The sequence below is a fragment of the Schistocerca gregaria genome, chromosome 4 (assembly GCF_023897955.1).
Source record: "Schistocerca gregaria isolate iqSchGreg1 chromosome 4, iqSchGreg1.2, whole genome shotgun sequence".
Taxonomy (NCBI): domain Eukaryota; kingdom Metazoa; phylum Arthropoda; class Insecta; order Orthoptera; family Acrididae; genus Schistocerca; species Schistocerca gregaria.
The window spans coordinates 785,161,586-785,188,250 of NC_064923.1; the positions used below are offsets into that span (position 1 = coordinate 785,161,586).

Sequence of the window (26,665 nt, forward strand, 5' to 3'; positions counted from 1 at the left end):
GGAGATAACGCCGCTGGGTCACCAGCTGCCTGTGATATTGCTTTCCATGGAGTCTGATGGACCGGCGAGATGGAGGTCCTCACGGACACGCCGGAATCTCCACCGCATCCTCAGACGCAGAGCTGGAAGGTTGCGGTGGGATGGCTGCCACTGCGAGTTCCTTGGGCTGAGAGCTCTTCTTGGGTTTCTCACCCCGTTCCTTGGGTCGCACCGGCTGAGAGGGCTTCACTGATTCAGTCTCCGGAACGGAGGAGGATCGTGAAGCCCTACGACCAGCTGATTGCGGGCACTTACGCCATTGTCGGTCGTCAGGCTTCTCGCTGGCGGAAACCTGGGAAGGGAGGGACCCAAGGGACCCCTTGCGAGCGTGAGAAGCCGAAGAATTTGGACACTTCTCCGGCTTATAAGTGGGGACGGACGTCCCCGATGGGTGGGATGATGTTGCTCCTGAGGTAGGTGGCGCAGGAGCAACCCGGTGGGTAGAGCCCCCCACTGGCGAGGGGGCAGGAGTTTTATTACTCGTCGATCCGGCCACAATTGGAGACACAGACAGGCCTAGCACAGGTGTTGTAGCAGCAGCGTAGGAAGATGTCATTCTCACAGGATGGAGTCGGTCGTATTTCCTCTTGGCATCAGTATAGGTTAGTCGGTCCAGGGTCTTGTATTCCATGATTTTACACTCTTTCTGGAAAATTCGGCAGTCTGGCGAGCAAGGTGAATGGTGCTCCCCGCAGTTGACACAGATGGGAGGTGGGGCACATGGAGTATTGGGATGTGATGGGCGTCCGCAATCTCGACATGTGAGGCTGGAAGTGCAGCGAGAAGACATGTGGCCGAACTTCCAGCACTTAAAGCACCGCGTTGGGGGAGGGATATAGGGCTTAACGTCACATTGGTAGACCACCACCTTGACTTTTTCCGGTAATGTATCCCCTTCGAAGGCCAAGATGAAGGCACCGGTAGCAATCTGATTTTCCTTCGGACCCCGATGAACGCGCCGGACGAAATGTACACCTCGGCACTCTAAATTGGCGCGCAGCTCTTCATCAGACTGCAAAGGAAGATCCCTATGGTAAATAACTTCCTGGACCATATTTAAACTCTTATGGGGTGTTATCGTAACGGCAACATCCCCCAACTTGTCACAAGCGAGTAACCGTCGTGACTGGGCAGAGGATGCCGTTGGTATCAGGACTGACCCAGAGCGCATTTTTGACAAGCCCTCCACCTCCCCAAACTTGTCCTCTAAATGCTCGACGAAGAACTGAGGCTTTGTGGAGAGAAAAGACTCCCCATCAACTCTCGAACAAATTAAGAATCGAGGGGAATAACTGCTGCTGCCGTCCTGAGACTTACGCTCCTCCCACGGTGTGGCCAGGGAGGGGAACGTTTTCGGATCGTACTTCTGAGCGTTAAACTGAGCCCGAGAATGCTTAGAGACTGCCGGCGGCTGGCCACCAGCAAGAGACGATGTACCACGCTTCATTGCAGGTCATCCGCCCTGATGCCACCTACTCCGACCAAGGGCCCTGCCCACGGGCGCCACCCAGCCACGGCAAGAGCCACCTGGCAGGATGGGTGTTGCCGGGAGTCCCGATACCCCAGGAGGATAGGCATCTACTCCTTGGCATACGTGGGGAGTTAATGGCGCAGGCATCAGTAGAGCGATCCCTGTGTTGTCAGGGGGCTACAACCAACAGGGTACATGGCGGCCCCACCACAACGGACTGGCTACCGTGCTGGATGTTAGGTAACATGTGGTCCATGGTCGCCGTCGGTGCAGAAAGAGGCACTGCACAGTGCAAGGTGTTATCTGCACGCAGAAAAAGAGTCGTGCCCAAGAGATGGAGAGCGGACAGGACTGCAGTTCAACGGTGTATAAGCTGGCGAAAAGTCTGATCGCAAGATGGACACAATGCACCAAGTAAGGCGCCCTTTCCCAATCGGCTCGCTCTTCAGAAAATTTTGAGAGATGGAGGTCAAACCCAACAGGGGACCACCATATAAGGCCGAAAAGTTTGAGACTCCTTTTAGTCGCCTCTTACGACAGGCAGGAATACCGCGGGCCTATTCTAACCCCCGAACCCGCAGGGGGAGAAGAGCACACAGAGGGCTGAACAGATGTCAAACTGAAAGCTGCAGAGTCACATCTAGTCCATTCCAATATGGTGTAGAAAACTGTAATTTCTCTTAGAAAACAAATTCTGAATATCTGTACTGGAAAAGAAATTAGCAGTTAGTGGAGTACCCTTGTATTGTTCCACATGAGTATACAACTCAAAAATTTTAATGCCTATTTAAGATATGACGAAACAAACTTTCTGCATGTCACTATTATTAAAAGAAAAACACAGTCTGTGTTGTACTGTGAAATTGAACTGCAGCACGGGCTGCTGCAGCTGCTTTGCTCTGGTGCCCACTGTCTGGCCAGAGGGTGTGGTCGGAGTCGTTTGAGCCCTGAGGCTCATATAGGGAAAGGGTTACGACTAGGGTCTTTAATGTCATGTTTTCCTATTGCCTTTGGCATCTTGTGGTGTTGACCATAGTAGATTTCCCATTACAGGGCCATCTTACTTCCCCTCATCCAATTCGAAGAGACTTCCTTGTCTCAGGAGATATTTGGTCCCTGTGTCCTCAACTCCAGCCACTAACTCTGTCACTGAACTGTGACCATATTAATGCTGCACTGAGCTTAGGTTCAGCAGCACGACACGGAAGAGGTAGATAAAATTGAAATTCTGACATTATCTGAAATTGAGCATCAAAGTAAATTCAATGGCAAAAGGTGAAAACATGTGCCGGACTGGATCTCGAACCCAGACTTCCCACTTCATGCAAGTATTCGTCTCAACCACTTCGACTGTCAAGCATACTTCACATCTAACACAAACTCCCAACTTGATACATACTACATACATAGCATATCAGTGTGGCTGTCCAGAGTTGTCCTCACGGGCTGCAGTTAAAATAGGTCAGCAGTCGGTTGGTGGCCAGCAACCAGCAAACGTGTCTTTATCGATTGGTCGGGGATGGTGGAAACTGCAACTAGGTATGGAGAAGAGTGGTTTTCTTATTGCTGTAATATATGGAGCACTAGGAGTATACTTTAGTGGCCTGTAGTGACTGGACAATCGACAGCTGTCAGATTGGTCTTACTGCACAACGAGGACTGTGTACAGTGAGGGCACCCACTGGCTTGAGTATGTGCTTTGAGTGTGAAGAATTCTGTAGAAGTTTCCACAAAGGAAATTCCAGGTTGGAATATCAACAGTACTAGGAAAAAGACAGATTGCTACTCACCATAAAGACTGTCCACTGAGCTGCAGACAGGCATAATGAAAAGACTGTTACACATTATAGCTTTTGGCCAAAGCCTTCTTCAGCACAGAAAAAACACATATGTTCACAGAAACAAGCACATCCCTTGCAGACGACTAGTACCACCGGCAGCTCCAATTGGTTGTCAGTTGTATGGTGAGTAGCAATCTATCCTTTCCCTAACATTGTTTTTCTTTACAACTTTTGATATTACAGGGCACGGCCGTGCGTGTGCTTTGGTATTGTGCCTTATCTCCAAGCTGAGGGGATGTCGTATTGCCGCACAAGGGAGAGTTCTATGTCCTGTTTGTAATCGCATTGAAGGCTTGTTCAAGTATGAAGGCATGTTCAACTATTGTACACATCCAAAAGTTTTGTAATTTTTATGTTGCTATTGATGTCCATAGACTACTTAACCTTGGTAGTTCTGCTGTGTGTAGCAATAGTAAGTTACTGCCAGACGTATTGGGTAGTAGAGGCAGATTTTGTTGTGATGTTATTCATTTATCATGTTTATGAGATCACATGACTGTCAAGTGCGTTGTGCGAAGAGTGTGAATATTGTGCTTTCTATTTTGTTGTTCTTAGTTAGTGCCCACTGTGTCTCACAGAGCCTGAAGCTCATTTGAATCACACCTTCGAGCTTGGGCAAAAATACTGTTGATTTACTATAACTGCCTACACCGGTGCCATTATGTTTCTGTGAAAATACTTACACTGTTAATAAATGCTTTTATAAAAATAAACCCAGACATGCACAATCCCAGAGACAAATCCCATTCGAACCAACACCTTCGCTACAGTGTACAATAGTCAAATGTGGTGAACATCTGAACCTCTACGGCTAATACTCTCTGATCAGTTACTGCTCAGATCCCTAATGGTTTTGTTACTGATGTGTTGTCACTGAAGTCATTCTGCATAATCAACAATGTCGAAAACAGGAGAAGTTCTACACACTTGTTTTTAATCCAGTTTCATAAACATTCTCTTTCTGATCCTTAAAATGTACAAGGCATATGTACACTTTTCTTAGCAATTTTATTTTTACATGAAATCCTGTACTTAAACTATTTTTCTACATAAATCCCATAAATATCTCGCATGTTTGAATTTATTTGTGAGTGTTTGAAATGCCTCCTATGATTGAGAATCACACTGATTGTGAAATATATTCTGTCATCCATTTTCTTACTACATGAAAGTGGCTGTAATTCATCTTCAGATCAGTAAAACGTGTGGAGAAAACGTTATGAACGATGGGATGGTACAGAAATGGGTGAAAGCTTTTATAGATGGCTGCAAGAATGTGCATGATGAGGAATGAAGTGTGCAATCCTCAGTCATTACTGACTATTTAGTGCAGGAAGTTTATGAGAAAGTGAGAGAGAACAGTTGCTTTACAATTTTGATGTTACATCTACATCTACATGACTACTCTGCAATTCACATTTAAGTGCTTGGCAGAGGGTTCATCGAACCACAATCATACTATCTCTCTACTATTCCACTCCCGAACAGCGAGTGGGAAAAACGAACACCTAAACCTTTTTGTTCGAGCTCTGATTTATTTTATTTTGATGATCATTCGTACCTATGTAGATTGGGCTCAACAAAATATTTTCGCATTCGGAAGAGAAAGTTGGTGACTGAAATTTCGTAAAAAGGTCTCGCCGCGACGAAAAACGTCTATGCTGTAATGACTTCCATCCCAACTCGTGTATCATATCTGCCACACTCTCTCCCCTATAACGTGATAATACAAAATGAGCTGCCCTTTTTTGCACCCTTTCGATATCCTCCGTCAATCCCACCTGGTAAGGATCCCACACCACGCAGCAATATTCTAACAGAGGACGAACGAGTGTAGTGTAAGCTGTCTCTTTAGTGGACTTGTTGCATCTTCTAAGTGTCCTGTCAATGAAACGCAACCTTTGGCTCGCCTTCCCGACAATATTATCTATGTGGTGTGTGTGTTATGTGATGAGTTTCCTCAAGTGTCAGGAAATGTGGTTTATGCAACTGTTGCCTAATCTGGGGGCAGATTTCTATGAGAATGGTATTCAAAAACTAGTTGTAAGATACGATATGCACCTCAGTACTGGTGAGTATTAAAAAAAGTAGGTTAAAGTACAGGCTTACACAAGTTTTAATGTAAAAATAAAATTGCAATGAAATGTATACTTGTTTTATTCTTATTTCAATACAGTATTACTTAAAAACATGCATCATATTTTCATGTTCCATTTCATTCTGAAAGTTTCTAGCACTATGGTAGAAAATTCTTAAGCAAAAGGAAGGAAGGTAAAAAGAGAGGAACAAATGCTAAAATGTGACAGGTTAACATCTGAATGAAATCAATTCTGTAGTGTGAGGAGGATAGTGAAGGAAATCAATCAGAGCCACTTCAAACAAATCATACCATTCACTTACTGCAATTTATGAAAAGCTGGATTTGAACAATAACAATTTTCCTTCTGAATATGAAGCCAGTGTTTTAACACAGTAATACTTCACTCACTAATTCATTAATGAAATCACATGAATTATTTTCCACACTATGATGAAGACCGATTTTTTTTTTTTTTGTCGTATGGTAGATCGTACAGAGATACCAATTTCCACTATTGAAACCATCTTGAAATGTGCTTGGGAGAATGGAAAAGATTTCCCTGAGGGACTTTTGGCATCTGGCAATATAACTGCAGTTAATTCTTGATAGCACAGATAGACATAGTTTCAGCGGTATCTTAAGCTCTAATAGGGATCAAAAGACATCAAAATAGTTGTGAAGTTTAAGAATTATCACTGAGCTTCAAGAGAAATTGTAGAGATAACGATATAGTTCTACACATTAAACATTAGTGTTTTTATAATTTGAATACTAAGAGCACTATTCATTTTAGTTGTGCAATATGAACTAACCAGCAAAGACATGCAGAATGTGAGCCAGCTTATAAATCTGAATCTGTGTATGTTTCAGGGGCTTTCCGATAATGATCCACGAGATCACAGGGCGGAGAAGATTTGATCTAAGGTAACTGCTACTCTGTCTCCTGGATAATAGAGATGCTGGATGCACTTACTAATGTGACAGTGAGTAGATAGATCTGAATCTACCACTCCAAGGCACATCTGACTTGCGACAATCATATTTTACCACGCAGCTTAACATAAAAATAAAAACAAACAACCAACCACAATTGATTGTGGAATGTCATTACCCCCGGTAACTGAGTGGTCAGTGCGAGATAATGTCAATCCTAAGGGCCCAGGTTTGATTCCTGGCAGGATCAGAGATTTTCTCCACTCAGGGACTGGGTTTTGTATTGTCATTGTCATCGTCGTCGTCATCGACATCATCCCCATTGATGCGCAAGTCGTCAAAGTGGCATAGAATCGAAAGACTTGCACCCGGCAAATGGTCTAACTGTAGGGAGGCCCTAGTCACACGACATTTACATTTATTACCAATTCAGTAAGCATTCAAAAGACACCAACATTGCACAGTTCTGATGTATAAGAACACATGATAAATTTGTAGAGAAGTAGAATAACAAAGTAAAAACTTTATAAAATACAACACATCACTCCCTTGCTCCATTTTTTATCTTCCTATGCTGGCCACATTCATTGCCCATAACCTCAAAAGCCTTTCTCTGCCATGTATACACCTTCATAAATACATCACAAGCCACTGTACAGTCATGGTGGAGAAATGCTATTCCTTAGCACTTTCTCTTTCTCCTCAGTAATGACAGACTAATTTAATGGTCCCCACCAATACAAAAAGCTAATAATTATTCCAGTGAACCATTTCTATTAAGTGACTAATAATCACACCAGTGAACCATCGCTATAAAGTGGCTAATACCAGTCAATTGTTACCATTAAGTGGCTATGCAGGATTTTTATATGAAAAACAGTTTATCTTTTTTATGCAGTGCAGTTCATTTTATTTTCTGACAAGCAGAAAATGATGATAATAATTGCTCACTGTTGATAAAAACATACAATAATATGTTCAAGTGGAACCAAGAGAGATTAACTTAACTGTAATTAAAATATTTCTTAAATGTAACACAGCATCAACATTGTGATATTGTAGTTGGTAACATTGCTCCTCTCGGTCAATATTACTGCTGTCGGTCTTGATTTGACGTCATTTGCTCCATGAGGTCGTGATTGTATGTGGAATGCAGCATCAGACCAAGAACACCTGCCCTGCTCGCCATCATGTGGCGTATTTGACGCTCTTGTTCTATCAGCTCATCTATCTTCAGCCACTGAAAAACAGCAACTGTACTGTGAACATCAGCACTAGTACATTAGATAATAGTCTGGAGAAAAAGAAAGAAATTATGAACTGAGTTTAAAGATATTAGATGGTTCTGTTATAAACAGTAACAACTTACGCATTTATCTACATGCACATTTATGGGTTTCCAGCATGCTGAAGAGTCAGCAACTCATGATACTATTTCAACACGACGAACAGACAAAGTTGCAAAATAGCTCTTTTTATTACTTGATGATGACTAGTTTTGGGTTTTCATTTATAAACTATTCTCAACTCATCCACCTAATCGGAATAAATATTACCCCCTATAGCAAAAAATCATGACAATCATTATCCAAAGGAGTCAAAGCAAGCCATCATAACTATTGTCATGCTTTTTTTGCTATGTGGAGTAATATTTATTCTGATTAGGTGGATGAGTTGAGAATGGGTTTGAATAATAACCTGAAACTAGTCACCACTAAGTTATGAAAAGAGCTATTTTGGAGCACTGGCTGTTTGTCACATTGATCTACATTTGCATCTCAGTGGCAACTTGTACCACAACTAGTTATCCCCTTTCTGTTCCACTCACAAATGGAGGGGAGGGGGTGGGGGGGTGGGGAGAGACTGTCTGTATGACTCTGTGTAAGTCCTATTTCTCCTATCTTGTCTTCACGGTCCTTACACGAAATGCATGTTGGCAGCAGTAACTTGTTCTACAGTCGGCTGCAAATGCTGCGAGTCCCTTAAATTATCTCAACAGTGTTTTTTGGAAAGATCATCATCTTCCCTCTGGGGATTTGCATTCGAGTTCATGAAGTGTCTCCATAATACTCGTGTGGTATGCTTTATAGATGAGCTACATGTTTTCAAAATTCTACCAACAAAACCAAAGTTTACCATTCGCCTTCCCCCTACTACTGACTTTATGTCCTCTTTTCATTTTGTATCACTTTGCATTGTTATGCCTAGATACTTAATCGTCACGACTATGTCGGGGAGTACAACATCAATCCTGTATTCTTGGGGAGTACAACATCAATCCTGTATTCTTGGGGGGTACAACATCAATACTGTATTCAAAGATTACAAGACTAAAGCTACGTCGTCAGTAACTGACATTGTGATGGTTCCATGATTGTAGAAGCTATGTTGTAAAAACAGCAATGGTCCATTAATTAAATGAACTTTTACTTTTTTCAAACAATTCCACATACTTAATGTGTGGTGTATAGGTAATCTATTAGAAACATTTGAGGTCTATATTTGTGTTAGCAACTGGAGTAGTTAATTTTGGTGTCCTATGAGAGAGTAGTGTTTGGAAGCTTTTTTTTAAAAAAAAGGAAAGCATTGTTGTTTGTTAGTTCTGTCTGTTTAATGAGAATGTTCTGAGGTTATAAGTTTTTATTTTTAAATATTTCTATTTTTATTTCAAGGATGTTCATAATAATACTCTTGTCTGCATACAGAAGGATCTGTACGTTGTTTTCAGTGCTCTGTACAGAATGTTTCTCATCAGCTATGTGAGCAGCAAAGGTGGACTTGCTTAAGTTTTTTAGCTGAACTGCATTGAGATGCTCCTTGAATCTCATCTTGAAGCTTCTCCCTGTCTGACCGATGTATTTTTGACAGGAATTGTATACTAATTTGTATATATTAAATTTCTTATTGGGTTGGATGGATGTACCTACATTATGAATAGCTTAATGTTTCAACTTACTGTTTGTGAAATAACTTATTCTCATATTTGTACTTTTGAAGAGACTGGCTATCTTACAGGACAAGCTTCATAGAAAGGGCATAGCAGTTATCTGATCATGCTTTTCGCAGATTGCATTGGCAAGGTGGTGGTAGATCTGTTGTTTATAGCTTTTATTTACCTGAAAGTTTGTCAACAAGAGAAGAATTGTAGCCACTGTTCCTGACTGTTGTTTTATTAAAATTAATTTCTTTTAGTTTCTCCATGTTATCAAGTGGGTCTTATGCATCCAATTCAGTATAGCTCCGAGATGTTATGGTAAGAGTGGACTGCTACTCACCATTTCTTTGCAGTAATAAATTATGTACACAAACCTTCCTCATGAATCAAAGTAAAAGTGAAAACCAAATCAAAATCGTACATTAGTTTCTGAGATTAGCCCAACTTATACAGACACTGTGGTGGTGGATTTTGATTTAACTTAAAATGTAACTGATGAAAATTTCTTTCTCAGATCTATTACTACAAACATGTTACCTAAAAACAGCAGAATTATGAAAAGACTGGAATGCTACTCACCTTAAAAATGACATGTTGAGTTGCAGACACACAAAACGAAGACAGTTACACACTTAGCTTTTAGCCAAAGCCTTCTTCAGAAATGAAAACACGTACATATTCACACAAGCAAACACACCTCATGCGTACATGACTACTCTCTCCAGACACTGCAGCCAGAATGCCATCATGAATGCATGAGGTGCTTGTGTGAATGAATATTTTCTTTTCTTTTCTCAAGAAGGTTTTAACCTAAAGGAAAGCAAGTGGTCATTACGGTGAGTAGCAATCTACCCTTTTCACAATATTGTTGATATTCCAACCTGGACTTTCCATTGTTTGATTTCACCTAGAAATAACGTACCTGTCGAACTCTTTCCATATCAATTTCAGCTCTCCGCAATCTTTCCCAATGATAGTGTTTCACACAGCTCTTTTTTGGTGCACGACAAAATTCGCCTGTAGGTTCAAATACATTTACCACCAGAGGACAGCCACATACCTGAGAGAAACAATAATGAAACAGAAATCTTTTTCTGACCTTGCAGCACAGATAATCTGATACAAATGGTAGGTCATTTATTAAAACAACACTTAGTCAAATGAATACTACGTTACGTTCACTTTCAAGAAAACTATTCACCACATTTTACACACACCTCAGTATCAGAAATCTTTGGTTCTTTTGAATGTTCTGGGCAGAGTACCTTCAGTCTCTTGCAATATGTCTGGTTTGCTGGATTATAATAGTCACAGAACATATTGTTACCCTCAATGCGCGTTTTGTATATAGATCCAAATGAAGACTGACTTTCGTACTAAAACATAAAATGCAAATGGTTAACAGAAAAAAAAAAATCACAATGAAAATTTAATTCTCATTTCATAAGAAATAAGGCTAAGAATTCATAGTGTAGTGATCTACCTTGTTGAAGCACTTCTCCATATGCTTGATGGCAGTTCGTGAATGTATCTCGTGACCACAAGTGATGCAGTACATGCTAGCTTCACATTCATCCTCTGCTTCCTCTTTCCAGTTAGGGTCAGCTACAGCAGCAGCTGCCCGATCTATCATAGCATCCAGTTCCTTATGCCGTTTATCAAGATCATGTAGAATAGCACGTACTTCCAACTGTTGTCTCCGCACACTTTCTAATTGTCTTTTATTGTTTTCTTCTGCAACACAAGGTGAAAGGGACCATTCCTGGATACGTTGTGGCAAGACCTAAATGATGATAAATTTCCGTCAGTATAATTTTCTCAGCAATTTTCAGTTATATTATTAACTTTAGTCTTTTGTTGTACTTTAATAAACAAAAGAATCTGAAAACAATAAAAGGTCTAGTTGCAGGCTTCACATAGAAAGTGATAAACAAGTTCACAAAGTGTCTGGCGAGAGAAGTATTTGTTGGTATGTGGCACTATGTGTACAGAATGAAAGGAGAGTCAATTCCCCATGAAACACTTGAATCATTGTTTAAACTGATTGTGTTATTCAGTAAAGCTGGTACTACGCTACAGTATTGTTTAACTGAAAAGGTTCTACCAGCAGCTGAAACACAGTTTCTGTTTCAACTGCACTGCTTTCCATTCATTCAGGAAGAGTGAGGTGACATAGTAAGGAAAAACTAGATTGATTGTTCACTTGAGGGATCTCAGTGAACTTGGCTGCAAACTAAACGGCCACAAGAAAATCTTTTGTACGGAACACCTCGATCACTACCCCACCCACATATCCTCCAGGGAAAGTTTCAAAACCTGATATAATGGCCGTGAGGTTGTAATGCTTTATCTAATACCATTAAAGTTAAATGAATTCTAGGAGCTTCCTCTGTAACAAACAACTTAACACCACCAGTAATGTTTTCACAGTTCTCTTTACTTTGTATTCAGTCTCATCACTCATTCATATCTGCACTTCTCTCCTTATGTCTCAACGCCTGTAATTTTACCTGTTTAGATAGTAACATGTTTTCAATCATTAATTTTTCTACATTCCATTACCTTCTCATATGATGTTACTATGCATATTAACAGAACTCATCTCAAGTGATTGATTTTTCTCACATACAAATCTCTGATACTGTCATTCACTTCTATCCCATTCATGTAGTCTTGATTTCTGGGTAATGTGCTACCTTCACAGAATCATTTGGTCTTATTTTTTCCTCCCTATTTCTATTAAGTATTGTGTATGTACAAAATTTTCTCATAGCTTTCAATACAACATTTCCTTTTTCTGACAACAGCTGCTCTCTCATTCAGCATTATTCACATTTACGTATTCGTTTCAGTATGCTGAGGTTAACAAGAGTAACATAGAAGTGCGATTACTTACAAAACCAGCTTCGAAAAATGTATTCCTGGAAAGGACCTGCACCTACATTACATGACATCTCCATCTACATCGATTCTCCACAATCCATCTTATGGCGTACGGTACCCCATGTCCCTACTACTCATTTCCCTTCCTGTTCCACTGGCAAATAGAATGAGGCAAAAACGACTGTCTAAATGCCTCTACAAGGCTCCCAATTTCTCGTGTCTTATCTTCATGGTCCTTACATGCAATGTATGATGGAGGTAGCGCCTGTGTATTGCTTTGATGTCTTCCTTTAATCTGACCTGATATGGATCCCAAACACTCTTGGAATTCTCAAGAATAGGTCACACTCTCCTAAAATTCTCCCAATAAACTGAAGTCTACCATTCACGTTTCCTACTGCAATCCTCACACACACATTTTATTTCGTATCGCTTTGCAATGTTGAGCCTAGATATTCAAATGATGTGACTGTGTCAAGCATGATACTACCAATGCTGTATCCAAACATTACAGGTTTGGTTTTCCTACTCACCTACATTAACCTACATTTTTCTACATTTACAGCTAGCTGCCGTTCATCATGCAAACCAGAAATTAGGCCTATGTCATCTTGTATCCTCCTACAGCCGCTCAACTTCGACACCTTACAGTATACCACAGCATTATCAAGCAAACAACTGCACATTGCTGCCCACCCTGTCCGCGAAACCATTTATGTATACAGAGAACAGTGGTCGTATCACACTCCACTGGGGCGCTCTTGACAATACCCTTGTCTCTGATGAACCCTTGCCATTGAGGACAACATACCTGGTTCTATAACTTATATTTTTGACCCACTAACTACCTGCAAACCTCTTCCATATGCTCGTACCTTCTGCACAGCTTGCAATGAGGCACCATATCAAATGCTTTCTGGAAATCTAGAAATATGGAATCTCTCCATCGTCCTTCATCCATAGTTCGCAGTATATCCTGTGAGAAAAGGGTATGCTGAGTTTCGCATGAGAGATGCTTTCTAAAACCACACGGTTTTGTGGACATAAGCTTCTCAGTCCCAACAAAATATATTATATTCGAAATGAGAATATGCTCAAGGAATTTGCAGCAGACCAATACAACACTACATTTTGGTATGAAAAATTAGGAAAATTACTTGAACTTACAGTTGGCTTGTTTCCTTTTCCAATAAAAAATATTACATGAAAAAGCAACAAAATATGATTGCACATGACAATGGCAAAGTAATTATAGTGAGTCCACAACATGAAATTTTGCTGTGTTACCTGATATATGCGATTTGCAGCAAGCTTCAGGCCACAAGCATCACTGCAGTATTTGCTGGAGGGTCTTGCAGGCTGTGTACAGCTTGGGCCATAACACTGACGCACAATGCCACCATGCTCAAAAACTGTAGGAGGCATAGCTCCTCCACCATCTGAACTGGAGTCGCGAGTACGTACACGACGTCTCGATGCTGTTGCAGAACGGTGGACACCTACACAGAGTCTGTTGTAGCAGCGCGGTAACTGTCGTCCGTGCCGTATACCATCAGTATTACGACAACCGTCGCAGTGTCCACAGTCTTCTGTTCGGTAACAGCCTTTGCAACGCCCACATCGCTTTGACATCCTGGTTTTCTCATCGGCTAGAGGAGTAGAAATGAGTCATGTCCAACCAATCAGAGCTACACAATTTTTGCACAAACTGTTCTCTTGTTTCATAAAGCTAAAGAAAAAAAAATACAGCCAAAAACATATCAGAAAAAATATTGGTTAGTCTATTATGACCAAAGTGATTCAAGAAACTGTTACTGGAGAACTGAACTATTATCGAAATGTAAAACACTCATAAAATTGACACACAGTCAAAATATAGCTGTTACTCGTTGTTTGCTAGAATGGGGTGCTTATTATATTACTTAATATGAGAGTGTGACTGCTTATCACCATCACTATTCAACAGTGCACTACAACATATAAGAAGAGAATGGTCCAAGGATAACCCAAAGATGATGAGAATTGGAAGATCTTAAAAAACTGAACAGAGCAAATTAACTACAATACAACAAAAAGGCTACTTATATTTGCAAAATGAAAGTATTATGAAACAGTTACACAGCTAGTAACAACCCTCAAAATAACTCATACAGCAGTAACTGATGGAGCATTCAAGAAAGAAATAATAATTAGGATACACATAAAAAAAAAATCAATTAAATGTGCAAATAAGAGAATATCTTCAAATGGTCAGTGTAGTATAAAAAAAAAAAAAAAAAAAAAAAAAAAAAAAAATAAAAAAAAAAAAAAGAGAGAGAGAGAGAGAGAGAGAGAGAGAGAGAGAGAGAACCGCTAATGAGCACAATCAGGAAGAAATGCATTTCACTCTTTCGACATCTGATCGCAACACCACTGGCAAATTAGTAAGAGAATAAAATAAAAATTGCGAAACAGTAAGAACACATTAAACAATTACAGAAATTAAGAAAGATGTAAGAGAACTCCAAATAATGGAAAATCCAGGATGGAATGTAACAATATTATGAAAAGGAAAGTTTCTACTCACCATATAGCAGAGATGCTGGGTCGCAGATAGGCACAATCAGAAGACTGTCACAACTAAGTGTAGTTTCAGATGCCTGAGACTGCAGTCGTGTATATGAGTTCCGTGTGTGTGTGTGTGTGTGTGTGTGTGTGTGTGTGTGTGTGTGTGTGTGTGTGTGTGTGTGTGTGTGTGGGCGCGCGCGCGCTCGCACGCGCGCTGCGCGTGTATACCTCTCCTTTTGCACCCCTAAGGTAAGTCTTTCCGCTCCCGGGATTGGAATGACTCCTTACCCTCTCCCTTAAAACCCACATCCTTTCGTCTTTCCCTCTTTCCTGAAGAAGCAACTGTTGGTTGCAAAAGCTAGAAATTGTGTGTGTGTGTGTGTGTGTGTGTGTGTGTGTGTGTGTGTGTTATTTGATTGTGCCTGTCTACTGGCACTTTCCCACTTTATATATAATTGTTCATATAAGCACTGCATTACTGAAAAGCATTATTGAATAACAACTCCCTGTATAACCCTTTGTATAATTAACTAAAATGGTTGAATGAAGGCAATAAAATAATAAAAAAAATTTAATTAGCCTTAAAAAGAAAGCAGAGCTGTGGGAAAAGCTCACAAGAAACTATCTATAACGGAAACCCTTAGTACTTCCTCAGAGGAGGTGAGGAAAACTGATAGAAACATTTTGTAGGTGATTCTAGAGATGCATGAAACTATTTACTGTCAGCATACACGTGACAAATTTCAAAGCTAATTTAGAGAGGTCAGTGTGCAGTGAGAGAAGAACACTGAAGCAATTACCCGAGAATCAGTTTAGCTGAATACAGCAGTGTGATGGTACTTGGCACATAATCAAAAGTTTTTTGTCGTTCTAAAAATTTGTAAATGGAAGTATGAATTTAGTGGGAAAAACATAAGTGTAATTTTATAAAGCAAACAATATAATCACTGAAAATATCAAAGAAACATGGCTGGAAAGAAAAAGTGAATCTTTATGATCCGTTTTTGTTATGCTTTTTGAGATGGTTTTCTTGTTTGTTGTAGCGAAAGAGTGAGCTGAGCAAAACTCTTGATTTGTAATGGAGAAGAGTTTAAAATTAATCATGTGCAAAATGTACAATATGAAGTATGCAAATATTTGGGTGTTAATCAATCATTACATATAACAATTTAAGACAGTTTTAAGTCAAAGGACTTAACAAAGAAAATGTCCAATTCACCTCCATTATGGCTAACTTGGAAATAATTACTGTAAGGAGTGGTGACATAATAGTCCTCATAAGGATCAGAAGAAACTAAAAGGTAAAATGTCGAACTTCACAATATTTACAGATGCTGAACAGTGAGAGAGCATCAATGAACTGATATACAAATTTTCTTATGATGTCTGATTGGCACAGCTTCATAATAATACATAAAAATTAACATGTCAATTTTAATTACATAATTGTTTCGTATTTTCCTTGTGAGGTAGTCCACAATCTTTCCCATTATTATTATTATTATTATTATTATTATTATGTTGAAGTAGTTCTAAATATATGTGAATCTATATCATTAGGCTCACTTATTAAGCAAACAGCAGATCTACAGAAAATTGGCAATGTATTTCAAATTTTGCCAGAAGTTAAAAACAAATGAAAAATTACTTTTATTCACCATTCAGTGGAGATGCTGAGTAGGGACAGGCACAACAAAAAGATTCACACAATTATAGCTTTCGGCCATTAAGGCCTTTATCTGCAATAGACACACACACACACACACACACACACACACACACACACACACACACGCACGCACGCACGCACGCCCACGCCCACACGTCTGCAGTCTCAGACAACTGAAACCACAATGAGTAGCGACTTTCCTTCTCTAATATTGTTACATTCCGCCCTGGACTTTCCACTGTTTGATAGTACTTTTATTCAGTTTTTTCAAAAGCTGTTTGAATAAAAAAAGACAGTTTAATTTTGTGCTCAGTTTTATTAAAGGCAAAATAATAACCACTGTGCCTAAGAAATGCAATATACACAGAAGAAAAATTATTTTTGGAACTGAGGTAAGTGCACAAAATTTGACAAACTGCCTATTGGCTTCTGTCTCGGGTTCTTTGGCCGACGTTCATCTAATGATTTTTCTGAAATTTCGCCAGCACGAGAAGCACTATCACACGCGCTGGTTCAGAGAAGCTGTAGAAAACATGCAAACAGTTTGAACAAGAAAGAGGAAAGTCTTAAGGTAAACGGATCCTGGCTTCCCGTACGGCAGTAGCAAGTAGCAAGAGGAGAACCGCACTGGAAATGACCGCGGAGAAGCCCTCGAACGTTGGCGCGCCATGTACATATAGTCTGCGCCCGCGAGCTCGGCACCAGTTCACCACCGTAAATGGAGGGTGAAGCTTTGACAATGCCAGTCACTCGTGCTGGCGCAACATCAGAAAAATCATTAGATGAATGTCGGCTGAAGAACCTGAGACAGAAGCCAATAGGCAGTTTGTCAACAAGTGGCCTTAACAATTTTGTACAAAATTTCATACACTGCTACATTCGGCCACATTTTGAAGACTTGGCAAGTTGGTATTACTTTATAATACCAAATACAATTCCAGATGTGTGGAGGTTGAAGGATATAATTTGACAACTGATGTGTACTGCACTGTGCAGCTGTTATTTCACAGTCAGACACAAGATTACCCTTTTTTTTCCCAATAAACTGCAGCTCAAGGCAAAGAATCTGGTAACAGGATATGTATTGCATAAACTGGCTATGGGGGAAGAAAATAGCAGCAAAAGTGCTTGCCAGGCACGATTTTGATGTTACCCCCATTTTCCGATTGGAGGCGAAGCCTTTGCTTTTAATAATTGTATGTTTAAAGCTTATTTGAGAAGAGTTTCTATATCATAATGAGACAAACAAATCCGTTACTATAGGTTATGCCATGCTCGTCAAGTGACAGAAAATGCCTCTGGAATATTATAGTCCTAGTGCTGAAGTACCCGATATGGCTGACGACCTGATATTATCGGCAATGTGGTTTACACAGTTTGCTACATGACGATTGACTTGAAGCGAAAGATACTCCATTTTATGGTTACAATGTTAATTAAATAGCCAGGCAAAACAACACACTTAGCTTTGCTAGCTTTGGAGGATTTTTAAACAGCAACGGATTTGAAATCGAAATCAGAGAAACTCAGATTTCTTCTGCAGTGAATATGGTTCTGTGGCATGGCAAGAAGCAGCTGTTTACAACGAATTGTGAACAACAGTTTATACAAGGCAAAATGTATAGACTTTCGCCTTTTTAATACATTCATGACAATTCTCATAAATCATTCACTAAAATATTACTGTATACCTCACGTCGTATATCATAAATGAGGGAGTATCTTGACACACTTTCATTAACTTTTCTTCATCGGAGGCCGAAAAACTTATTTTTGTTGATCAAATCAATATGCTTGGCCAGTAAAAGCAGTCTCGGGTACGACACAGTTGGTGCCAGTCCTGCTACTGGTTCTCAAATGAAGGTGCGGCCTGCTCCCGAGGCAGATGTACGGTGGCGACTGACGCTGTTGCTGTGTTCCACGTGCCTCACAGTGGAACCAGTGGTGCCACCTGTGTCTGGTCCATGCTACTTGCCATCTGCGGACATGGTTGGAATCCCACCTTACGAGTTACACGCTGCAACCATTACATTTGTCAACAGGAATCACGACATAATTTCAAGAGAAATGAGACAGTCATGATCATTAAGGGGGACACAGGGATTGTGACTACCTACGGTTGTCATTACTCAGAACGCACCGCCACTAACACCCCCCCCCCCTCCCCCGTTCTTGTATCACTAAGAAAATGAGCACCTACTGGGAGAAAGAACAGATAACTTTAAACACACTGAAAAACGTTTTTATATGTTTGGAAGTGGATGTCACACTTGGGACACTCCTGGTCATAGTGCAAATTTTATACTGTTGTTTAACCTCTACTCATTCCCTTACTGCTTTGTTCTCACGGCTTTACAGGCTTATTCTCAAGTATCCCCATGGTTTCACAAGATAACACTGCAAAAACCACAGTACCTACAGAAAGTACACACGCCAGTGGATAAAGCATCTCATCTCTCCAATTTTTCAACTCACATTACATATGCCCAATAAGGGAACCACTTGTGTTGCAACCAATGTCAATAGGATGGTCTAATTCTTGCTATACATGTTGCAACACTTCATGGTCAATATCACTGACCACAATAATCATTCTTTCTTGCAATTCTTCCAAATTAAGTGGCAGTGGAGAAAGGAACACATGATTTTTACACCACTCCATAAGAATAAATCACATGTAGTTAAATTAGGTGACCACTGATGTCACTTAAGAAGAGGGCAGTCATGATGGGAATCCACATTCAATCCAACACTAGTATTATGAAAAGTTAATTGTAATGTGTCTTAACCCTTTCCACTCCAATGTAGAGTGCCACTCGATATCGCAAAATTTGTTTTCCGCTCAGACGTCGAGCCTCATTCGACACTACTTTTCGAAGCTCTAAGACGTATTTTAAGTCTACTAGGCATTATTGCTGCAGTGTGCTACCATCTAGGAGAACTAGTGTTAACTAGGTGTCTAACAGTAGCAGCTGTGTTACGTCAAAGATTGTAATTATTACGTTCAAGTCCACGCGCTCGAAATGGCTAGTTCTTCACGTACAGTCCTTTCTGAGGAAGAGATTTTAGATCTTTTAGAGCAATCTCTAACTGAAAACGAGAGTGAAAATGATTTTGATTATGATAGTGATTCATTTCAAAACAATTCGAGTGACAACGACGAAGAAAACAGTGACAATGTGCATGTTTCTAGTGATTCAGCAGAGGATTGGTGGCGAATGTGGAGCGACACTGACACTGACTTCACAGATTTTCCTTTTTACGAATCAAAGTGTGCTTCTATAACAAAGTAGTTCTGTTCCATAATCGCCCGTCGGAAACTTTCAATTAATTTTTACAGATAACCTATTTCAACAAATAGCAGATGAAACGAATAGGTATGCTACATAAAAAATACTTAAAGTGACACCACTTCCACAACATTCTGCATGGTGGGACTGGAGAAATGTTACCATGGAAGAAATGAAACGCTTCCATGGTGTGCTACTGAATATGGCATTACGAAAGTGTAATAACTTGCAGGACATTTTTTGAAGAGAATGGTTACAATCATTCAACTTCTTTCCATACTGTTTTAGTCGCCGACGAATTATGTAAATTTTCTGGGCACTTCATGTTTCTAATCCGACAAGTGCTACACATGTCAACAGTCAGGTTCAGTTACGTCTGAGTAAAGTGACAAATGTACTGAATTACTTGTCTGGCACGTTTCTCGAAATTTATCAACCGTATCAGTATTTAGCTGCTGATGAATCTACAGTATCGTTCAAGGGTCGTGTATTATTCAAAATGTACAATCCTCAAAAACCAACAAAATGGGGACTCAGAGTTTATGTAATTTCGGATTCATCAAATGGTTATATCTGCAGTTTGATACCCTATTTTGGTGCTGTAACAACTGAGTCATTGAATTGTCCACACTTGAATTTTTCTGAGAGAATAGTTCTTCAGCTGCTAGCTAATATCAGAAATGCTACAGGGCAATCAGGGTATCATTTGTACACTGACCGTTTTTATACAAGTGTTGCATTAGCTGATGAGCTGTTGAAACAGAACATGCATCTCACAAGAACGATTCAGGCCAATCGCAAAAAACTTCCAGCTGCAATCAAGAAAGGAGCTCCGCGTCTAAGGAAGCACGAAATAAAATGCCTCCGCAACAACAAAATGGTGGTTCTGGTATGGCAAGATAAACGAACAGTTCTCATGCTTTCTACAAAAGCCAATAACTCAGTGTCACTTACAGAAAGGAAAGGGAAGAAATAAAGAAACCAAATGTGATTATTGATTATACTTCAAAATGGGTGGAGTTGACCGATCTGACCATTTTATTTCCAGTTATGGTTTTCTAATGAAAAGTCTCAAGTGGTGGCGAAAACTATACTTCTGGAGGTAGGACTTGTAAACAGCTATTTACTATACAAGAACCACTGTGAGAAAAACAACTGGACAATACTGTCTCACAAAGCATTCCGTAAAAGTGTTATAAGAGGATTAGTTGCCAAAGAAAGAACTCGAGGACAGAAACGAGGACATCGTTTAACTTCTGATGATGAGGAATGCCTGAATGGAAAGTTGCACATTATCAACAAGCTTCCTGCGAACAAGCATAAGGATTGTGTAGTGTGCTCAGACAGAAAAAACAAAGGTGGTAGGTGTGAAACTGTGTATTACTGCGAAACATGCTCACGAAACCCAGCTCTCCACGCTGACGAGCGTTGCGAGAAATACCACACAATGGAAAGTTTTGTACTGTAAAAGCTTACATAAATATATGAATGAAAGCACACGCTTTGTTTTGATGTATACCCCAATTGTTGGCCAGCGGCCAGATTGTTTCCACAAAGAGATCCACGCAAATCTCTACGGTGCACTGCCATCCGGGCGGCGGCGATTTAAATAAGAGCACGCGGAGCCGCCCTGTGTCTGGCTTACGGAGTGCAAAGGGTTAAGCTATGAATGAAATTCAAACAGTTTTTCTACTATTTTTCTACTGTTGGACAAAATTGAATACCAAGGAACGTGTTTGTTCGGACACTGTGACGCAACATACCTTACAAAACTAATTATACTGCTTTTTAACATCAACTTAACCCTCCACCTTTGTAACATAGCAGCAATATCTTATTTTCTATCAAATGTTTATAAATACCACCTGGAAAACAAATAACAAACTTTGTTGCACATGACAATTTTTATTTATTATTTTTCTCTATAAAATTTGGCTGTTCTAAAACACATTAAAGATCAGATAAGAAGGAACGAGACTGCTCATATTACTAAGGAAGCACTTAGTGTGAAGTATTTGTAAATGACTGTTTTTCAACTTTCAACTATGCCTTTATGCTACACCAAGAGTCATCAAAACTGATCATCTCACTGTTATTGGATGAGCAAATTATTACAGGTGTGTTCTTGCACTCCAATATATGAGGAGTGATACAGAAGAAACAAGACTGATGCAGCAAATTGCACTTACCAAATACATTCAATTACTGCTGGTCATCCTCAAAGTAGAGCCCATTTAAATCCAAATTTGTTCCTTCCACATTCAACAGATTTCTACATGTCATATTCTCTGAGGCTCTGCATGACTGTAGTAATTTGCATGTCCTTCGCCACCAAGTGATCCAAGCTGTTGTACGCTATGACAAATAGCTCCTCAGTAGTATGAGCAGTTATGTTTCCTTTTGTCAGAGCTTGTACATTGCATCTCTAACTTCCAACAAATTTTTGGAGGACTGTTACTTTGTATACACCAACTGAAAAATAACAATAACATGAAAAGGATAGATTGCTACTCACCACATGGAGAAGGCACTGAGTCTAAGACAACACAGTGAGAAAGACCACTAAAATATTCATGTTTTTGGACAAAGTCCTCCTTCCACATGGCCACTGTCTCTGAGCACTGGGGCCAGATTGTGACTCTGTGTGATGAAATCAGCAATCTGCTGGTGTGGACAGTGGGGGTAAGGAGGCAACATGGGCAGGAGGGGCGGGGGTGACAAACAGGAGGGTAGGGGTGGGGGAAGAGGCTAGTGTTGCTATGTTGCCTGTGGAAGCATGCAGGGCTGTGGTGGGGACACCGTGGGCTGTTATGTGTGATTTTGAGAAAGTGTGGTTTTGGGAAGAGGGGAGGGGGGAGGGAGGGGTAAAGAATGGGAAAAGACTAAGAGATGCCTTAGCAGGATAGAAGGCATGTTTAGTGTTGGGGTGTGGGTGATAAGTAGTTGGGGGACAGAGACTAGCGTGGGTTGAGACCAGGGGGACATTATGGGAACATAGGATATATTGCTGGGGGAGAGAACACCTGTGTACTTCAGAAAAGCTAGTGTCGGTACGAAGAATTCAGATGACGCAGGCCGTGAAGCAATCGTGAAAGTGAAGCACGTCATGTCGGGTGGCATTTCCAGCAACTAGGTGCTCCAGCTGGGGCCATTAACTCGTGCAGGCGAACAGCTTGTTAGTTGCCATGCCCACATACAAATTGGTACAAAGGTTGCAGCTTGTTTGGCAGATCACAGAGCTGCTTTCACAGGTAGTTTTGCCTCTGATCGGGTTGGAGATGCCTGTGACAGTACTGATCGGGTTGTTGTACCTGCAATGATCAAATACGCCAAGGGTGTCAACGAGGCCTTCACGGACCAAAATTACCCTTCCACTCTTGTCTGGAAACACATTTCCTGTGCTCTGTCTCTCCAGTACCTACCTTCTCCTACATATCCACTGTCTGGCCACAAAGCAACAATCCTCTGTCTGTATCTCAGTACCACCCAGGAATGGAGCAAGTCTACCACATTCTCCGCCAGAGTTTCAAATACTTCTAATCGTGCCACGAAATGAGAAATATCCTCCCCATTTCTCTCTGCACTCCTTCCACAATGGTATTCCGTTGCCCCCTGAATATCCTTTTCCATCCGTACTGCACCCACGGTCCCAATCACCTTGCCTCATTCATGGCTCATATACCTACAATAGACTTAGATGCAGGACCAGTCCCATCTACTCCTGACCTGTCACAATTATCTCCCACGCGATCATAGGTAGGGCAATCTGTGGAAGCAGCCATATGATCTATCAACTAAGCTGCAAGGACTGTGCTATTTTCTATGAAGGCATGACAACCAACGAGCTGTCTGTCCACACGAATCACCACCGCCAAATTATGACAAAGCCTGATTAAAAACCGACAGTTTCAGATCTTTACAACGGAGAAGAAATTTGTTCACCCAGTAGTATTTTTCAAGGGATTTAGAAACATTTTGCCTAGTGTTTGGAGTCATACACAGAAAATACAGTTCGTTATGTCTTACATACAAGGAGATGCTGTATTATGGGCAACCGAAGCAGCTAACAGTTGCGACACATATGAGCAATTTGAAAAGGCATTCTTGGCCAAATATTGGTCAACATGTATTCAGGAGAGATTACGGAAAGAGGTATATAATCCAGAGCCGTATTCTCCACGATTAGGCAATTTGCGAAAATATTTTGAGAAATACATTAATAAGACCCATTACTGGGACGAGCAGATTTCATCCCGGGATTTGATCAGACTTTTGAAATCACACTTGCCGATACACGTAAAGGAAAAACTTATACACGTACTGGAGAACGACATGGAACATTTCTTGTCTGTTCTGGACTCAATTGACCTGATTCAGGAGGATGTTAAGGCAGCCTCTGAACAGGCTAGAAGTAACTGAAACGGTTAAAGAAATGGTCGAAATAACACGCCTCCACCAAATAATGCAAATGGCGGAGGTAACAATAGGAGACAAGATTATGTACAAAACTGGATTAGAGGTAGAGACCGGAACGGCAATAGTATGCCGGTGAACAATGACCAGAAAAGGAGGTTCGATGACTGACATGAAAGAGGCCCACCAAGCAATAGTAGATGGAAAAATTACAGGGGGCCGTGGAACACCAATACCTATAATGATGCAAACCGAACTTGGCCACAGAACCAGAGGCCAAGTCCGGACCAGCAAAACAGTGAAAGATATGACAATAACCGACCGCCACCACAAAATGCGCCAATTGCGCAACTGTGGTGGCCGACGCAACACAACTTACACATAGTGGAGGTCAGCGACACAGAGCAGCCACACCCATCCACCAGTAATAATCCAACAAACTAGATTCAGCCGAGATACGCTCTCCATCGTCGGCTGAGGTTTGGAGCGAGAGCAGCTCGACACAGAACAAAACATCGGAAATCTGTATCATCAGGTATAATGACGGGGTACAGATGGGACATGAATTAATAACTGAACCACCCACGTGCATAAAGGAGCACAAAGACAAAGTACAAGCGATAATAGAGATCAAAATTAACAATATTGATGTGCAAGCAATAGTAGATACAGATGCTACTGTCAGTGTCATGAGTATGGACTTATTCAGAGTACTGGGGAAAGAAAAGCGTACGCTGACTTTCCCTGTGAACAATTGCAAAGTCACTGGAGCCATCAGTGCACAGCGACAAATAATTAAACTCAAAGTGAGAGATGTATATAGAGGAAGAAGCCATAGCAAGCTCGTTCCTGGTAGCAAAGGGTTTAAAGGTAGCCTGCATTTTGGGGGTAGAATTTTTGAGAGGAAGGGACGCAGTAATCGAACTTTCTCGGGGAAAATTAAGTTTGATGAACACGGGTAGGAGGATAGAATTGTCCATGCTCAGATCTGAAGAGGTACCTGTGCGTAATTGTAATGCTATTAACATAAAATGTAGGAATCAGTGGATACTTCATTTAGACAATCATTCTCTAGGATAAAATCTCTATTATCCAGACTTACAAGGTGATCAATTAAAAGCAAATGTGAACGCACTTGTGAAAAAAGTATCACAGTCCGAAAATTTGAACACAATGTAACAGCAGGGTTTGGTACAGTTATTATCTGACTATGCAGATGTATTTTCAGAACGAGCAGAAATTGTTAAGGGATATCAATATAATATCGAGGTGAAGCCTCACAAAACCTACTGTCAAGCCTCATACTCCATTCCTTGGCCCAAGAAGGAAATAGTAGCTATCTCTTAGCAGATCCCCAATCAGGGAGAGTACGGGGACTGTATCCGCTTAAAGTTGTGAAAATATTCCTACAGTAAATGACTAATAGTCCCATGTGTTATGTGTGAAAAGGTACACCATTCTTTTGGAAATGAATGAACATTAATGATGTGATGTGTAGAGATAATGTACTAGTGTAGAGGTATTTAGTTGTAAGAATATGATTGACTTTCTCTTTTGTTTATGATTATTTGTGTTATATCTTCTTTTAATTAGTGTTACCTTAAACATGCTTTAAATGTGTGCACAGATTACCTGATTAGTGCAATTATTTGTAGTGTTAAATTGTGACAGAGATCAGTCAGGAGGAACATTTTAGTAGTGATTAGTTTGTGTGCTGCATAATATTCTATATGTGTGTCAAACTTGAAATATTTCTTGGTACAGTCTTTTCTATTACATGTATATATACATATATATGTGCGTAGCTGTCAGATTGACAGGTCTGAACCCGGAATAATAATAATAATAATAATAATATGAGACACTGAGAACTTTATTTTCACACCAGTATTATCAAAGAGAGTAATGCACCCAGTAGTGACCCGAAGGCACCATGGGAGGCAAACTTATTGCAAATTTAAGTAACGCAAAGTTATGCACAAAGAGGCTTCAAATGAAGCATGTGCAGATCAAATCAGTAAAAAGAGCTAGCCTGATACAGTCCAAGTCAGTTTTAGCCTACAGAGACTACACTGTAGTTACGTAGGACCTCGCAAGTAAAGTGAGACATAATTTCAAAGGAGTTATTGGACAATATGCCTGAATCCGGCTGGAATGCACAAATAAAATCTACTAGAACATAAATAGATGATTTTTGGGCAAACTAATACAAAATTTTAATATTTGTTACCATGTACGCAATTATCACACACCTTAGTAAAGAGCGAACAAAGTTACTAATGTGCTGTTGCAAAAAATTGCACAACGGACATTGTCACTGAAAAAAACTTAAAACAAAAGTGCAGTATTGTGTGGCAGAGACAGACAGTGATTGTTAAAACTGCAGCAATACGTCACGAGGTTGTTTCGAACAAGCAATAAGAAACTGTATCATCGCCGTGTGTGCAAACGGACAAGGAACTAACATGACACAAACAGTGAGCTGATAATAGAAGGTGGACCAAGCCAGTGGAAAAAAAAAAAAAAAAAAAAAAAAAAAAAAAAAAAAAAAAAAAAAAAAAAAA

General features: G+C 40.3%; 1 protein-coding gene across 4 annotated transcripts in view; it reads right to left on the reverse strand.

Moving 5' to 3' along the window:
• Positions 1-5,492: 5,492 nt before the first annotated feature.
• The window catches only part of LOC126267434 (CXXC-type zinc finger protein 1-like), a 73,467-nt gene continuing 52,294 nt past the window's right edge, over positions 5,493-26,665 (reverse strand). For all 4 annotated transcript variants that reach the window (XM_049972688.1, XM_049972690.1, XM_049972689.1 and 1 more), the window contains 5 exons: positions 13,470-13,831; positions 10,783-11,082; positions 10,517-10,675; positions 10,222-10,359; positions 5,493-7,604 (listed from right to left, as the gene is read on the reverse strand). In XM_049972688.1, coding sequence (XP_049828645.1) covers positions 7,455-7,604; positions 10,222-10,359; positions 10,517-10,675; positions 10,783-11,082; positions 13,470-13,831 — 1,109 coding nt within the window. In that variant the 3' untranslated portion in view covers positions 5,493-7,454. The remainder of the gene's footprint in view (positions 7,605-10,221; positions 10,360-10,516; positions 10,676-10,782; positions 11,083-13,469; positions 13,832-26,665) is intronic.